Raw genomic sequence first — 17500 nt, 5'->3', positions numbered from 1 at the left:
CCCCATCAAACACTCCCAGGACAGGTACAGCACGGGGTTAGATACAGAGTAAAGCTCCCTCTACACTGTCCCCATCAAACACTCCCAGGACAGGTACAGCACGGGGTTAGATACAGAGTAAAGCTCCCTCTACACTGTCCCCATCAAACACTCCCAGGACAGGTACAGCACGGGGTTAGATACAGAGTAAAGCTCCCTCTACATTGTCCCCATCAAACACTCCCAGGACAGGTACATCACGGGGTTAGATACAGAGTAAAGCTCCCTCTACACTGTCCCCATCAAACACTCCCAGGACAGGTACGGCACGGGGTTAGATACAGAGTAAAGCTCCCTCTACACTGTCCCCATCAAACACTCCCAGGACAGGTACAGCATGGGGTTAGATACAGCGTAAAGCTCTCTCTACACTGTCCCCCATCAAACACTCCCAGGACAGGTACGGCACGGGGTTAGATACAGAGTAAAGCTCCCTCTACACTGTCCCCATCAAACACTCCCAGGACAGGTACAGCACGGGGTTAGATACAGAGTAAAGCTCCCTCTACACTGTCCCCATCAAACACTCCCAGGACAGGTACAGCACGGGGTTAGATACAGAGTAAAGCTCCCTCTACATTGTCCCCATCAAACACTCCCAGGACAGGTACATCACGGGGTTAGATACAGAGTAAAGCTCCCTCTACACTGTCCCCATCAAACACTCCCAGGACAGGTACGGCACGGGGTTAGATACAGAGTAAAGCTCCCTCTACACTGTCCCCATCAAACACTCCCAGGACAGGTACAGCATGGGGTTAGATACAGCGTAAAGCTCTCTCTACACTGTCCCCCATCAAACACTCCCAGGACAGGTACGGCACGGGGTTAGATACAGAGTAAAGCTCCCTCTACACTGTCCCCATCAAACACTCCCAGGACAGGTACAGCACGGGGTTAGATACAGAGTAAAGCTCCCTCTACACTGTCCCCATCAAACACTCCCAGGACAGGTACAGCATGGGGTTAGATACAGAGTAAAGCTCTCTCTACACTGTCCCCCATCAAACACTCCCAGGACAGGTACGGCACGGGGTTAGATACAGAGTAAAGCTCCCTCTACACTGTCCCCATCAAACACTCCCAGGACAGGTACAGCACAGGGTTAGATACAGAGTAAAGCTCCCTCTACACTGTCCCCCATCAAACACTCTCAGGACAGGTACATCACGGGGTTAGATACAGAGTAAAGCTCCCTCTACACTGTCCCCATCAAACACTTCCAGGACAGGTACAGCACGGGGTTAGATACAGAGTAAAGCTCCCTCTACACTGTCCCCATCAAACACTCTCAGGACAGGTACATCACGGGGTTAGATACAGAGTAAAGCTCCCTCTACACTGTCCCCATCAAACACTCCCAGGACAGGTACAGCACCATATTATCTGACATAGTGGTGACTATTCTTTGCGTAGGAGGCCATTCAGCTCCTCTTGAGCCTGTTCCCCCATCCAATGAGTCATGTCAATATGTCCCATCCTGAGGTGTGAGGCCTGGAACATTCTATACTCTTCCCAATGTCAACATATCCATTCCTGAAGTGTGGGTTCTTCCCAGTGACTCTGGGTGACGGCTACACAGAAGCCTTGAAGACTGAACCAAGCATTAGAGTTTGAATGGGGATAGGTAAGCAGGATGAGAGGGGAGTTGGTAGTGACAAGTGTGGGGCTAGCAGAGTCACATTGGAATGGGCTGAAAGGTCGTCTTCTGTTGCCCACGATCGCAGCAGCGTACGATGCACAATGCCAGTGCCAACCCTGCCCGTCCTAATCATGCAGACCCTCAGCTACCCTAACCCACGCCCCCAACCTCTGACAAACTCAAGCCTCGTGCAATGGACTGCAGATATACTGACCACTCTTCTGCTCCTCCGTCAGCTGTTCTACCTGGGTGGGCAGAGAGAGACACGGTTAAAACATAGATCAGTGCTGAGGGAGCGCCGCACTGGGGGAGGGTCAGTGCTGAGGGAGCGCCGCACTGTGGGAGGGTCAGTGCTGAGGGAGCGCCGCACTGCAGGAGGGTCAGTGCTAAGGGAGCGCCGCACTGTGGGAGGGTCAGTGCTGAGGGAGAGCTGCACTGTGGGAGGGTCAGTGCAGAGGGAACGTCGCACTGTGAGAGGGTCAGTGCTGAGGGAGCGCCGCACTATGGGAGGGTCAGTGCTGAGGGAGTTCCGCACTATGGGAGGGTCAGTGCTGAGGGAGCACCGCACTGTGGGAGGGTCAGTGCTGAGGGAGCGCCGCCCTGTGGGAGGGTCAGTGCTGAGGGAGCACCGCACTGTGGGAGGGTCAGTGCTGAGGGAGCGCCGCACTGTGGGAGGGTCAGTGCTGAGGGAGCGCCGCACTGTGGGAGGGTCAGTGCTGAGGGAGCGCCGCACTGTGGGAGGGTCAGTGCTGAGGGAGTTCCGCACTGTGGGTGGGTCAGTGCTGAGGGAGCGCCGCACTGTGGGAGGGTCAGTGCTGAGGGAGCGCCACACTGTGGGAGGGTCAGTGCTGAGGGAGCGTCGCACTGTGGGAGAGTCAGTGCTGAGGGAGCGCCGCACTGTGGGAGGGTCAGTGCTGAGGGAGCGCCGCACTGTGGGAGGGTCAGTGCTGAGGGAGTTCCGCACTATGGGAGGGTCAGTGCTGAGGGAGCGCCGCACTGTGGGAGGGTCAGTGCTGAGGGAGCGCCGCACTGTGGGAGGTTCAGTGCTGAGGGAGCGCCGCACTGTGGGAGGGTCAGTGCTGAGGGAGCGCCGCACTGTGGGAGGTTCAGTGCTGAGGGAGCGCCGCACTGTGGGAGGGTCAGTGCTGAGGGAGTTCCGCACTGTGGGAGGGTCAGTGCTGAGGGAGCGCCGCACTGTGGGAGGGTCAGTGCTGAGGGAGCGCCGCACTGTGGGAGGGTCAGTGCTGAGGGAGCACCGCACTGTGGGAGGGTCAGTGCTGAGGGAGAGCCGCACTGTGGGAGGGTCAGTGCTGAGGGAGCGCCGCACTGTGGGAGGGTCAGTGCTGAGGGAGCGCCGCACTGTGGGAGGATCAGTGCTGAGGGAGCGCCGCACTGTGGGAGGATCAGTGCTGAGGGAGCACTGCACTGTGGGAGGGTCAGTGCTGAGGGAGAGCCGCACTGTGGGAGGGTCAGTGCTGAGGGAGCGCCGCACTGTGGGAGGGTCAGTGCTGAGGGAGCGCCGCACTGTGGGAGGGTCAGTGCTGAGGAAGCGCCGCACTGTGGGAGGGTCACTGCTGAGGGAGCGCTGCACTGTGTGAGGGTCACTGCTGAGGGAGTGCCGCATTGTCGGATGGTCAATGCTGAGGGTGCGCCGCACTGTGGGAGGGTCAGTGCTGAGGGAGTTCCGCACTGTGGGAGGATCAGTGCTGAGGGAGCGCCGCACTGTGGGAGGGTCACTGCTGAGGGAGTGCCGCATTGTCGGAGGGTCAGTGCTGAGGGTGCGCCGCACTGTGGGAGGGTCAGTGCTGAGGGAGCGCCGCATTGTCGGAGGGTCAGTGCTGAGGGTGCGCCGCACTGTGGGAGGGTCAGTGCTGAGGGAGCGCCGTGCTGTTGGAGGGCCTGCGCTCTTGCTTTCCTCCCCGACGTCCTGGGCCAGGTACGCTCCAATTAAAATTATGAAGAGAAAACGGGTCAAGATCACCTTGGCGTTTGTGGGATCGGACTGTGCCGACAGCAAATTCCTGCCCTGGATCCCCTCCCTGAATACAGAGCGACCTTGGCACGTTCCTTGGGGGGTGGAATATCCTTGAGTGTGGGGTCGGCTGGGAGCAGGAAATCGATTCCGGGAATCGGACAATGTCGCTATAGCGACTGGGCCTATTTGGACGGAGTGTGGGAGGATTGCTATGGGAGTCGGGGGCACGGAATAGTCACTCACCGCGGCTTTGTAAATGTCATCCATGTTGCAGAGTCGGTCGAATTGTTCGGGGCCCTGTGCCGATGGAGAAAGAGGGAGACGGTGGCAGTGCCCTGCGTCCTTTTGTTCCAAAACCGCATGACAGATCTTTGACGTCAGCCTCTGTCTCTGTCTCTCTGTGAAATCTCTCGATTAGACACTCAAGTGAGGAATCTGTTATTTATAGCACCGGGGCCCAGACAAGGGAAGGATTGAAAAGGGAATGGGGGTTGGCGGGGGGGGGTGGGATCTTTTTCAAGGACAGTGGACCACAGGATTGGCAGCTGAACATTACATCGACACCTGGGCCTGTTCCAGTAGGCCTCACCCACACCCCGGCCTAATTCCGAGGCTCAGGAAGGTCGTGAACGACCTTTGCCTGCCACACCTGTGTCCTTCCTTCATTGAGGGGGGGGGGGGGGTCTCCATCACAGGCCATGCCCAGCATTTACCCCCTTCCCAATTGCCCCTTTGAGAAGGTGGTGGGTGAGCCGCCATCTTGAACCCGCTGCAGTCCCGTGTGGTGTAGGTACACCCACAGCGCTGTTAGGGAGGGAGTTCCAGGATTTTGACCCAGTCACAGTGAAGGAACGGCCGATATATTTCCAAGTCGGGATGGTGTGTGTGTCGGGGGGGCTCAGAGGGGGAACTTGCAGGCGGTGGGTGTTCCCCCATGGCGTCTGCTGCCCATGTCCTTCTAGGGGGTAGAGGTGGCGGATTTGGGTGGCGCTGGCGAGTGGCTGCAGTGCAGTTTGTAGACAGGACACACTGCTGCCACTGTGCGTCGGTGGTGGAGGGAGTGAATACCCAGAGTCCAGGCTTCATTCTCGGCCTCGTCGGGGCAAAGTGTCTTCATTCGTTATTGGTGGGCGAGGTGGTTGGGGGAAGGTGTTGGAATAAATCTTTGAGACTCTTTTGGGACGCATGAATAATGGGGTGGGGGTTGTGTGCTCTGATGGGGTGGGGGGGGGGTTTGTATGAGGGACAAGAGAGAGAGACAGAGAGAGACAGAGAGAGAGAGCGTGAGACAGAGAGAGAGAGCGTGAGACAGAGAGAGAGAGCGTGAGACAGAGAGAGAGAGCGTGCGAGACAGAGAGAGAGAGCGTGAGACAGAGAGAGAGAACGTGCGAGACAGAGAGAGAGAGCGTGCGAGACAGAGAGAGAGAGCGTGAGACAGAGAGAGAGAACGTGAGACAGAGAGAGAGAGAGAGCACGAGACAGAGAAAGAGGGAGCGCGAGACAGAGAGAGACAGAGAGAGAGAGAGAGACAGAGAGAGAGACAGACTGAGAGAGAGAATGCATGAGACAGAGAGAGAGAGAGAGCACGAGACAGAGAAAGAGGGAGCGCGAGACAGAGAGAGACAGAGAGAGAGAGAGAGACAGAGAGAGAGACAGACTGAGAGAGAGAATGCATGAGACAGAGAGAGAGAACATGAGACAGAGAAAGAGGGAGCGCGAGACAGAGAAAGACAGAGAGAGAGAGAGACAGAGAGAGAGAGAGAGACAGAGAGAGAGAGAGAATGCATGAGACAGAGAGAGAGAGAGAGACAGAGAGAGAGACAGAGAGAGAGAGCGTGAGACAGAGAGAGAGAACGTGAGACAGAGAGAGAGCACGAGACAGAGAAAGAGGGAGCGCGAGACAGAGAGAGACAGAGAGAGAGAGACAGAGAGACAGAGAGAGAGAGATAGAGAGAGAGACAGAGAGAGAGTGCATTGGACAGAGAGAGAGAGTGCGTGAGACAGAGAGAGAGAGAGGGAGAGAGGGAGAGAGACACAGAGAGAGAGAGACAGAGAGAGAGAGAGACAGAGAGAGAGAGCAAGTGCATGAGACAGAGAGAGAGAGACAGAGAGAGAGAGGGAGAGAGACAGAGAGAGAGGGAGAGAGACAGAGAGAGAGAGAGAGAGTCAGAGAGAGAGACAGAGAGAGAGAGAGAGGCAGAGAGAGACAGAAAGAGTAAGAGAGAGATGGAGAGTGAGACAGAGAACATAGTTTCGGAGCTGACGCACAAATCATCCTGAAATCTAGGCCTCGGTTTCGTGAGGAACACATATTTGGGGAAAGGATGAGGTGACCTAACTGAGCAATTGAAATGGGGGAGGGTGTCGATGGGGTAAACGCAGAGAAGATGTTTCCACTTGTGTGTGAGTGTCTGTCGGAGCAGAACCAGGGCACCCAGCGATCTGAGACGCTCACTAATAAATCCAATGGGGGGAACTGAGGGGAAAGCTCTTCACCCAGAGAGTGGGGAGAGTGTGGAAGTCGCTCCCACGGGGAGTGGTTGAGGTGAATCGTGTCGATGTGTTTCAGGGGAGAAGTGGGGGAGGGAGCTGGATAAACACACGGGGGTGGGGGGAAAGGAATAGGAGGAGATGGGGAATGGGGGTGGGAGGAGGCTGGTGTGAGGGGCAGGTATTCTGGCGCAGAGCAGAGGGGGCCGAATGGCCTGTGTCGGGGCTGTAGAGTGTGCGGTAGCTCTCTGTAATGTGAGCGCGGTGAGGCAGGGAGCCAGCACATTGTGCTCGATGGAGGGTTTAGCAATGACCTTGAATCTGAATCCTCCCCCCCCCGCTCCCCCCATAGCCAGTCGCAGCGGGCAGCAACAGCTGGGATCTGGAACACGCTCACTCACACTGCAGCTCGATTCACTCACACACACTGTACACACACACTGACCCCACTGTGCCCACACTACAATGTTCAACACACTCCAGTGACCCACACACACTCTGTCTGGCATGTCCTGAGGGGCTGAAAGGGGCTCTCTCACTCTGTCTGCCTCCCTTTCTGTCTCTCTCTCGCTGTCTCTTTGTGTGTGTGTCTCTACCTCTCTTTTTCTGTCTCTCTCTCTGTCTCTGTGTGTGTCTCTCTCTCTCTTTGTGTCTTTCTCTCTCTCTTTCTGTCTCTCTCTGTGACTCTGTTGTCTCTCTGTCTCTCTCTCTCTCTCTGTCGCTCTCTCTCTCTCTGTCCCTCTGTCTCTTTCTCCCTCTGTGTCTCTCCCTCCCTCTGTGTCACTCTCTCCCTCTGTGTCTGCGTGTCTCTCTCTCTCTCTCCCCTACCCACCTAACCTGCACATCTTTGGACACTAAGGGCCAATTTAGCATGGCCAATCCACCTAACCGACACATCTTTGGATACTAAGGAACAATTTGGCATGGCTAATTCCCCTAACCTACACATCTTTGGACCCTAAGGGACAATTTAGCATGGCCAATCCACCTAACCTACACATGCGTATGGCATGCTGGCCTTCATTGGTCGGGGCCTTGAGTATAAAAGTTTATTTCTTAGTCACAAGTTAGGCTTACATTAACACTGCAATGAAGTTACCATGAAATAGGAATTGGAAAATCATGTTGCAGTTGTATAAGACTTTGGTTAGGCCACATTTGGAGTATGGCGTACAATTCTGATCGCCACACTACCGGAAGGATGTTGATGCATTGGAAAAGGTCCCGAAGAGATTTACCAGGATGTTGCCTGATTTGGAGGATATGGACTATGAAGAAAGGTTGAACAAACTTGGATTGTTTTCATTGGAGCGTCGGAGGATGAGGGGGGAACCTGATAGAGGTTTACAAGATTATGACAGGCTTGAGTAGAGTGGATAGTCAGAGTCTTTTTCCCAGGGTCGAAGGGTCAATTACTCGGGGGCAAAGATTGAGAGTGAGGGGGAAAGTTTAAAAGAGATGTAAGGGGTTTTTCACACAGAGGCTGGTGAATGCCTGGAATGTGCAGCTGGAGGAGGTGGTGGAAGCAGATTCTATAACAACGTTCAAGAGGCATCTGGATCGATACATGAATAGGCAGGAAATAGAGGGATATGGACCATATAGAGGCAAGAAAATATTAGAGGGGCATCTGTGTCAGTACAGACTTGGTGGGCCGAAGGGCCTGTTCCTGTGCTGTACGGTTCTTTGTTTTTGGTCCTTGGGCACCAAGGGGCAGTTCAGCATGGTCAATCCTAACCCTAACCTGCATTTCTTTGCAGTGTGGGAGGAAACCCACGCAGACACAGGGAGAACTTGCAGACTCCACACAGTCACCCAAGGCCGGAATCACACCCAGATCCCTGGCGCTGTGAGGCAGCACTGCTAACCACTGTGCCACCTTCTGCCACTCTCTCACTGTCTCTCTCTCTCTGTCTCTCTCTCTCTCTTTCTGTCTCTCTCTGTCTCTCTCTCTCTGTCTCTCTCTCTCACTGTCTCTCTCTCTGTCTCTCTCTCTCTGTCTCTCTCTCTCTCTGTCTCTCTCTCTCTGTCTCTGTCTCTCTCTGTCTCTCTCTCTCTGTCTCTGTCTCTCTCTGTCTCTCTCTCTCTCTCTGTCTCTCTCTCTCTCTGTCTCTCTCTCTCTGTCTCTCTCTCTCTCTGTCTCTCTCTCTCTGTCTCTGTCTCTCTCTGTCTCTCTCTCTCTGTCTCTCTCTCTCTGTCTCTCTCTCTCTGTCTCTCTCTCTCTCTGTCTCTCTCTCTCTGTCTCTCTCTCTCTGTCTCTCTCTCTCTGCCACTCTCTCACTGTCTCTCTCTCTGTCTCTCTCTCTCTGTCTCTCTCTCTCTCTGTCTCTCTCTCTCTGTCTCTGTCTCTCTCTGTCTCTCTCTCTCTGTCTCTCTCTCTCTGTCTCTCTCTCTCTCTGTCTCTCTCTCTGTCTCTCTCTGTCTCTCTCTTTGTCTGTCTCTCTCTGTCTGTTTCTTTCTCTCGCTCACTCTCTCTCTCCCTGTCTCTCTCTCTCTTTGTCTCTGTCTCTCTCTCTCATTGTCTCTCTCTCTATCTCGTTTTCTCTGTCTCTCTCTCCCTCGCTCACTCTCTCTGTCTCTCTCTCTCTCTCGCTCATTCTCTCTGTCTCTCTCTCTCTGTATTTCTGTCACTCTCTCTCTCTCTTTCTGTCTCTCTCTCTCTCTCTCGCTCACTCTCTCTGTCTCTCTCTCTCTCGCTGTATTTCTGTCCCTCGCTCTTTCTGTCTCTGTCTCTCTCTCTCTCTCGCTCAGTCTGTCTCTCTCTCTCTCCCTCTCTGTATCTCTCGGACCCTCCCTCTCTCTCCCCACCTCTCTCTCTCTCTCTCTCTCTGTCTCACTGTCTCTCTCTCTCTCGCCCTCTGCCTCTCTCCCTCTGCCTCTCTCCCTCTGCCTCTCTCCCTCTGCCTCCCTCTCTCTGCCTCTCTCTCTCTGCCTCTCTCTCTCTCTCCCTCTGTCTCTCTCTGCCTCTCTCTCTCCCTCTGACTCTGTCTCTCTGTCTCTCTCTCTCTCCCTCTGTCTCTCTCTGACTCTGTCTCTCTCTCTCTCTCTCTGTCTCTCTCTCTCTGCCTCTCTCTCTCCCTCTGTCTCTCTCTGTCTCTCTCTCTCTCTCTCCCTCCCTGTTGCTCTCTCACACTCTCTCTCTCTCACCCTCTCTCTCTTTTCCAGTTATAGTCTGCAGATGCTGGTGTCAAACACGGCGTGAGGATTGTTGGCTGATATCGGTTTCAGGGAGAATTCTGGTGACCTTGCCCAGTGTATGAATAGTGCCTGGAGGCTGCGGTTGTTCTGAGTGCTGTCACTGTGCCAAGGACGGTCAGATATTGGATCTGCGGACGGAGAGAGATCCAGAATATTCTGCCAGGGCCTGACCATCCAGAGAGTGAGGAGTGGGGGAGGCGGGGGTGTGTTTGTCTGGGAGACCCCCACGAGAGCCCATGTGACACCCACAGAATTCCATCGCTTCCCCCTCGCGAAACTCTCACATCCTCACAGCTCACCCCTTCCCCAAAATCTCACCATTGACCAATCGACAGTTTAATGGAGAGAGAGAGAGAAAGGGACAGTGCGGCGCTCCCTCAGCACTGACCCTCCCACAGTGCAGCACTCCCTCAGCACTGACCCTCCCACAGTGCGGCGCTCCCTCAGCACTGACCCTCCCACAGTGCGGCGCTCCCTCAGCACCGACCCTCCCACAGTGCGGCGCTCCCTCAGCACTGACCCTCCCACAGTGCGGCGCTCCCTCAGCACTGACCCTCCCACAGTGCGGCGCTCCCTCAGCACTGACCCTCCCACAGTGCGGCGCTCCCTCAGCACTGACCCTCCGACAGTGCAGCGCTCCCTCAGCACTGACCCTCCCACAGTGCGGCGCTCCCTCAGCACCGACCCTCCCACAGTGAGGCACTCCCTCAGCACCGACCCTCCCACAGTGCGGCGCTCCCTCAGCACTGACCCTCCCACAGTGCGGTGCTCCCTCAGCCCCGACCCTCCCACAGTGCGGCGCTCCCTCAGCACCGACCCTCCCACAGTGCGGCGCTCCTTCAGCACTGACCCTCCCACAGTGCGGCGCTCCCTCAGCACCGACCCTCCCACAGTGCGGCGCTCCCTCAGCACTGACCCTCCCACAGTGCGGCGCTCCCTCAGCACCGACCCTCCCACAGTGCGGCGCTCCCTCAGCACTGACCCTCCCACAGTGCGGCGCTCCCTCAGCACCGACCCTCCCACAGTGCGGCGCTCCCTCAGCACTGACCCTCCCACAGTGCGGCGCTCCCTCAGCACCGACCCTCCCACAGTGCGGCGCTCCCTCAGCACTGACCCTCCCACAGTGCGGCGCTCCCTCAGCACCGACCCTCCCACAGTGTGGCGCTCCCTCAGCACTGACCCTCCCACAGTGCGGCGCTCCCTCAGCACCGACCCTCCCACAGTGCGCCGCTCCCTCAGCACTGACCCTCCAACAGTGCGGCGCTCCCTCAGCACTGACCCTCCCACAGTGCGGCGCTCCCTCAGCACCGACCCTCCCACAGTGTGGCGCTCCCTCAGCACTGACCCTCCCACAGTGCGGCGCTCCCTCAGCACCGACCCTCCCACAGTGCGCCGCTCCCTCAGCACTGACCCTCCCACAGTGCGGCGCTCCCTCAGCACTGACCCTCACACAGTGCGGCGCTCCCTCAGCACTGACCCTCCCACAGTGCGGCGCTCCCTCAGCACTGACCCTCCCACAGTGCGGCGCTCCCTCAGCACTGACCCTCCCACAGTGCGGCGCTCCCTCAGCACTGACCCTCCCACAGTGCGGCGCTCCCTCAGCACCGACCCTCCCACAGTGCGCCGCTCCCTCAGCACTGACCCTCCCACAGTGCGCCGCTCCCTCAGCACTGACCCTCCCACAGTGCGGCGCTCCCTCAGCACTGACCCTCCGACAGTGCGGCGCTCCCTCAGCACTGACCCTCCCACAGTGCGGCGCTCCCTCAGCACCGACCCTCCCACAGTGCGGCGCTCCCTCAGCACTGACCCTCCCACAGTGCGGCGCTCCCTCAGCACCGACCCTCCCACAGTGCGCCGCTCCCTCAGCACTGACCCTCCCACAGTGCGGCGCTCCCTCAGCACTGACCCTCACACAGTGCGGCGCTCCCTCAGCACTGACCCTCCCACAGTGCGGCGCTCCCTCAGCACTGACCCTCCCACAGTGCGGCGCTCCCTCAGCACTGACCCTCCCACAGTGCGGCGCTCCCTCAGCACTGACCCTCCCACAGTGCGGCGCTCCCTCAGCACCGACCCTCCCACAGTGCGCCGCTCCCTCAGCACTGACCCTCCCACAGTGCGCCGCTCCCTCAGCACTGACCCTCCCACAGTGCGGCGCTCCCTCAGCACTGACCCTCCCACAGTGCGGCGCTCCCTCAGCACTGACCCTCCCACAGTGCGCCGCTCCCTCAGCACTGACCCTCCCACAGGGCGCCGCTCCCTCAGCACTGACCCTCCCACAGAGCGGCGCTCCCTCAGCACTGACCCTCCCACAGTGCGGCGCTCCCTCAGCACTGACCCTCCCGCAGAGCAGCGCTCCCTCAGCACTGACCCTCCCACAGAGCGGCGCTCTCTCAGCACTGACCCTCCGACAGTGCGGCGCTCCCTCAGCACTGACCCTCCGACAGTGCGGCGCTCCCTCAGCACTGATCCTCCACAGTGCGGCGCTCCCTCAGCACTGACCCTCCCACAGTGCGGCGCTCCCTCAGCACTGACCCTCCCACAGTGCGGCGCTCCCTCAGCACTGACCCTCCCACAGTGCGGCGCTCCCTCAGCACTGACCCTCCCACAGTGCGGCGCTCCCTCATCACTGACCCTCCCACAGTGCGGCGCTCCCCCAGCACTGACTCTCCGACAGTGCGGCGCTCCCTCAGCACTGACCCTCCCACAGTGCGGCGCTCCCTCAGCACTGACCCTCCCACAGTGCGGCGCTCCCTCAGCACTGACCCTCCCACAGTGCGGCGCTCCCTCAGCACTGAGCCCCCACAGTGCGGCGCTCCCTCAGCACTGACCCTCCCAACACTGCAGCGCTCCCTCAGCACTGACCCTCCCACACTGCAGCGCTCACTCAGCACTGACCCTCCCACAGTGCGGCACTCCCTCAACACTGATCTTCCAACAGTGCTGCGCTCCCTCAGCACTGACCCTCCCACACAGCGGCACTCCCTCAGCACCAACACTCCCACAGTGCGGCACTCCCTCAGCACTGACACTCCCACAGTGCGGCACTCCCTCAGCACTCATCCTCCCAAAGTGTGGCACTCCCTCAGCACTGACCCTCCCACAGTGCGGCGCTCCCTCAGCACTGACCCTCCCACAGTGCGGCGCTCCCTCAGCACTCACCCTCCCACAGTGCGGCGCTCCCTCAGCACTGACCCTCCCACAGTGCGGCGCTCCCTCAGCACTGACCCTCCCACAGTGCGGCGCTCCCTCAGCACTGACCCTCCCACAGTGAGGCACTCCCTCAGCACTGATCTTCCAACAGTGCGGCGCTCCCTCAACACTGACCCTCCCACAGTGCGGCGCTCCCTCAGCACTCACCCTCCCACAGTGCGGCGCTCCCTCAGCACTGACCCTCCCACAGTGCGGCGCTCCCTCAGCACTGACCCTCCCACAGTGCGGCGCTCCCTCAGCACTGACCCTCCCACAGTGAGGCACTCCCTCAGCACTGATCTTCCAACAGTGCGGCGCTCCCTCAACACTGACCCTCCCACAGTGCGGACCCTCCCACAGCACTGATCTTCCAACAGTGCACCGCTCCCTCAGCACTGACCCTCCCACAGTGCGGCGCTCCCTCAGCACTGACCCTCCCACAGTGCGGCGCTCCCTAAGCACTGACCCTCCCACAATGCGGCGCTCCCTCAGCACTGACCCTCCCACAGTGCGGCGCTCCCTCAGCAGTGACCCTCCCACAGTGCGGCACTCCCTCAGCACTGACCCACCCACAGTGCAGCGCTCCCTCAGCACTGACCCACCCACAGTGCAGCGCTCCCTCAGCACTGACCCTCCCACAGTGCGGCGCTCCCTCAGCACTCACCCTCCCACAGTGCGGCGCTCCCTCAGCACTGACCCTCCCACAGTGCGGCGCTCCCTCAGCACTCACCCTCCCACAGTGCGGTGCTCCCTCAGCACTGACCCTCCCACAGTGCGGCGCTCCCTCAGCACTGACCCACCCACAGTGCGGCGCTCCCTCAGCACTGACCCTCCCACAGTGCGGCGCTCCCTCAGCACTGACCCTCCCACAGTGCGGCGCTCCCTCAGCACTCACCCTCCCACAGTGCGGCGCTCCCTCAGCACTGACCCTCCCACAGTGCGGCGCTCCCTCAGCACTGACCCTCCCACAGTGCGGCGCTCCCTCAGCACTGACCCTCCCACAGTGCGGCGCTCCCTCAGCACTGACCCTCCCACAGTGCGGCGCTCCCTCAGCACTGACCCTCCCACAGTGCGGCGCTCCCTCAGCACTGACCCTCCCACAGTGCGGCGCTCCCTCAGCACTGACCCTCCCACAGTGCGGCGCTCCCTCAGCACTCTAACCAGCAAGAAATAGGCTGCACTGCGGTTAACACTGCGGCCTCAAAGCGCCAGGGACCTCGGTTTGATTCCCGTTTGGGTCACTGTCTGTGCGGAGTCTGCACATTCTCCCCGTGTCTGTGTGGGTTTCCTCTGGGAGCTCCAGTTTCCTCCCACAGTCTGAAAGACGTACTGGTTAAGTGCATTGGCCATGCTAAATTCTCCCTCGGTGTACCCGAACAGGTACCGGAGTGTGGTGACTGGGGGATTTTCACAGTAACTTCACTGCAGTGTTAATATAAGCCTACTTGTGACACTGATAAATAAACTTCAAATTTTCTCTCTCTCGGCCCTATCTGAATATCTTGAAAATCCATCAGACCAATCCCCGAAAATTCTAAATTCCCAGGAATACAAACCCCAGTTTGGGTTTAATCTCCTCCTCCACATTTAAGCCCTTGGAGTTCAGGGAACATTCCGGTAAATCTATACTAAACATCTCTCCCTGGGTGGCCTGGTGGCACAGTGGTTAGCACTGCTGCCTCACAGCACCAGGGACCCAGATTTAATTCCCTGCTTAGGTGACTGATGCGCTATCAATAAGGCGAAAGACTACCGGTGTGCCAATATAAGTGTAGGCTTTTATTCACAACAGAATCAGGAGCAGATCCCAACATATAACCAACCTGGACTGAACAAGGGGGAGGAGACAGCCACCTTTATACTAGGTGCCGAGGGGAGGACCCAAACTGGAAGGGGATGTGTCCAGGTATGACAAGCACACACAACGGTGGTCCATATAGGACAAAGGGACAACTGAGGTCCACCACATTCACCCCTTCCTTTAAAAAAACAACACGGGGGTGAAGCGGAAACAATATTACAAGTCCCAATGAACCGGTGCTGAGGGAGCGCCGCGCTATCAGAGGGACAGTGCTGAGGGAGCGCCGCACTGTGGGAGGGTCAGTGCTGAGGGAGCGCCGCACTGTGGGAGGGTCAGTGCTGAGGGAGCCCCGCACTGTGGGAGGGTCAGTGCTGAGGGAGTGCCGCACTGCGGGAGGGTCAGTGCTGAGGGAGTGCCGCACTGCGGGAGGGTCAGTGCTGAGGGAGTGCCGCACTGCGGGAGGGTCAGTGCTGAGGGAGTGCCGCACTGTGGGAGGGTCAGTGCTGAGGGAGTGCCGCACTGCGGGAGGGTCAGTGCTGAGGGAGTGCCGCACTGCGGGAGGGTCAGTGCTGAGGGAGCGCCGCACTGCGGGAGGGTCAGTGCTGAGGGAGCACCGCACTGTGGGAGGGTCAGTGCTGAGGGAGCGCCGCACTGTGGGAGGGTCAGTGCTGAGGGAGCGCCGCACTGTGGGAGGGTCAGTGCTGAGGGAGCGCCGCACTGTCGGAGGGTCAGTGCTGAGGGAGCGCCGCATTGTGGCGAGTAGCATATTTTCAGCGTAAGTTCATTGCAGTGTTAATGTCAGCCTAGTGTTGACACTCATAAATAAACTTTAAATTGTTTGTCTATCTTGGCCCGATCTGAATATCTCCAAAACATCCATCAAACCAACCCCCAACAATTCTAAATTCCCGGGAATACAATCCCTAGTTTGTGTTTAAACACCTCCTTCACATTTAACTCTTTAGTGCCAAGGGAACATTCCGGTAAATCTACACTGAACTCCTCTCCCTGAGGTCAATATGTCCCTTCTTGACCTGTGAGGCCAGGTTCGGCCTAAGTTCAGGCTTCGTGTGACTGAAGCCTGACTTCCATCACTTTGGTCCGGCAGATATCAAGCTGCTTTTCCAATATCCTTTCCAATTTATTTTCCGGACTTATCCAATGTATTTTCTGGATTTATGAAGGATTTGTCTCCATAGATCACAGTCCCAGAGCGAGCCAATGACCAATTAAAAGCACCCGCACTGCCAATGGCTCCTGATCCTAATTCTTCATTCTATTCCCCCCGCCCTCCCTCTCTCCCTCGCTCTCTGTCCCTTTCTAATGCTCTGCCTCCATCTACAGGTGCAGCCGTGTTTCGCTCATTCAGGGATAACCGGGAGACTTGGAACCAGAGAGATGATGGAGGCACCTTCATATTTTCCAACACAGCTCAGACCAGTAATCTCTCCCCACCCGTCCCAGTGAAAGGGCAGTGCTGAGGGAGCGCCGCACTGCGGGAGGGTCAGTGCTGAGGGAGCGCCGCACTGTGGGAGGGTCAGTGCTGAGGGAGCGCCGCAATGTGGGAGGGTCAGTGCTGAGGGAGCGTCGCACTGTGGGAGGGTCAGTGCTGAGGGAGCGCCGCACTGCGGGAGGGTCAGTGCTGAGGGAGCGCCGCACTGCGGGAGGGTCAGTGCTGAGGGAGTGCCGCACTGTGGGAGGGTCAGTGCTGAGGGAGTGCCGCACTGTGGGAGGGTCAGTGCTGAGGGAGCGCCGCACTGTGGGAGGGTCAGTGCTGAGGGAGCGCCGCACTGTGGGAGGGTCAGTGCTGAGGGAGCGCCGCACTGTGGGAGGGTCAGTGCTGAGGGAGCACCGCACTGTGGGAGGGTCAGTGCTGAGGGAGTGCCGCACTGTGGGAGGGTCATTAATCTCTCTCTCCGTCTTTTTCTCTCTCTTTGTCTGTCGAACTCTCACCATCTCTCTCACTCTGTCCTACTCTTTCTGTCTCTCTCCCTCTGTCTCTATTGCTGTGTTTGTGTGTATGTGTCGGTCTCTCTGTCTCCCTCTCCTTTTCTTTCTCTCTCTGTATCTCCACCTCCCTCTCTCTGTATCTTGTTTTCTGACTGTCTCTCTCGCTCTGTCCCTCTCTGTATCTCCCTCTCTCTGTATCTTGTTTTCTGACTGTCTCTCTCTCTCTCTGTCCCTCTCTTTTGGTCTCTCTTTCTGTCTAATTCTTTCTCCCTCTCTCTCTGTCTATCGCTCTGTCCCTCTCTGTATCTCCCCCTCCCTCTCTCTGTCTCTTTCTCTCTGTATGTTTGTCTCTCTCTCTCTCTGTCTGTCTCTCTCTGTCTGTCTGTATCTCCCCCCCTCTCTCTCTGTCTTTCTCTCTCTGTCTCACTCTCTGTCTCTGTGTCTTTCTCTCTCTCTTTCTCTCTCTGTCTTTCTCTCTCTCTCTGTCTTTCTCTCTCTCTCTGTCTCTCTCTCTCTTTCTCTCTCTCTCTCTCTCCCTCTCTGTCTCTCTCTCTCTTTCTCTCTCTCTGTCTCTCTCTGTCTCCCTCTCTGTCTCTCTCTCTCTGTCTCTCTCTCTCTCTCTGTGTCTCTCTGTCTCTGTCTCTCTCTCAGTCTCTCTCTCTCTTTCTCTCTCTCTCTCTTTGTCACTCTCTCTGTGTGTCTCTCTCTCTCTCTCTGTGTCTCTCTCTCTTTGTCTCTCGCTCTCGTATCTCCCACTACCGATTGCAATCAATCTCTGTCTGCTTTGGGCTGCAGTGTGGAGCTTTGGGGGGGAGGATTCAGTGGGGTGAAGGCGCTAGAGGAATGCAGTGTGCTGTTGTTGCTGGTGTTGTCAGCTGTGAGCGGTGAGTAATTAGATCCTCCAGAACACTAGGAGGAAGTCAGTGGGAGTGTTGTGAATGTGGGTCTTGCTGCTTCTCTCCCTGTGTGCTCTGTTACGTGCCGGTTCCCTCAGTCCCTGGGGGACTGTGTGCTCCCGGAGTCACTCCGATTGTCGCATCTTCAATCCTCCTTCCCTCTGTCCCGGAAAACTCCCTCCCTTCAGTTGCAAATTCCAGGGATTCCCGCAGACTCCACAATAGCTCGTAACCCGAGACGGTCGGCAAACTCCCTGATCATTCAGACCAGCAGCAATCCTGTCTGGAAGAGCTGTACCCCAGAGGGGTGCAGAGTGCCG

General features: G+C 57.8%; 2 protein-coding genes across 2 annotated transcripts in view; one reads left to right on the top strand and one right to left on the bottom strand.

Moving 5' to 3' along the window:
• LOC144490990 (troponin C, slow skeletal and cardiac muscles-like) overlaps positions 1-4867 on the bottom strand; it is a gene marked incomplete at its 3' end in the record, with an annotated part of 7336 nt that extends 2469 nt beyond the window's left edge. Inside the window, exons 1-2 of the mRNA XM_078208667.1 lie at positions 3900-4867; positions 1896-1926 (exon numbers count right to left, since the gene is read on the bottom strand). Of these exons, the coding sequence (XP_078064793.1) occupies positions 1896-1926; positions 3900-3923 (55 nt within the window). The remainder of the gene's footprint in view (positions 1-1895; positions 1927-3899) is intronic.
• Positions 3962-15905, top strand: LOC144490989 (uncharacterized). The gene is made up of 3 exons (XM_078208666.1): positions 3962-4032; positions 8005-9525; positions 15679-15905. The coding sequence occupies exons 1-2, from the start codon at positions 3962-3964 to the stop codon at positions 9170-9172; spliced, it is 1239 nt and encodes a 412-aa protein (XP_078064792.1). The 3' UTR covers positions 9173-9525; positions 15679-15905.
• The last annotated feature ends 1595 nt before the right edge of the window (positions 15906-17500 follow it).

This window comes from Mustelus asterias, unplaced genomic scaffold, assembly GCF_964213995.1.
Source record: "Mustelus asterias unplaced genomic scaffold, sMusAst1.hap1.1 HAP1_SCAFFOLD_4170, whole genome shotgun sequence".
NCBI classification, from domain to species: domain Eukaryota; kingdom Metazoa; phylum Chordata; class Chondrichthyes; order Carcharhiniformes; family Triakidae; genus Mustelus; species Mustelus asterias.
This window is presented reverse-complemented; position numbering and strand designations above follow the sequence as displayed.

Excerpts from the sequence above, each read along its gene's own strand:
- LOC144490989 (XM_078208666.1), top strand. The coding sequence starts at position 3,962 with ATGGAGAAAGAGGGAGACGGTGGCAGTGCCCTGCGTCCTTTTGTTCCA. Across the intron at positions 4,033-8,004 it reads CCGCATGACAGATCTTTGAC|CACTGCTAACCACTGTGCCA; the intron begins GTCAGCCTCTGT and ends GCTGTGAGGCAG.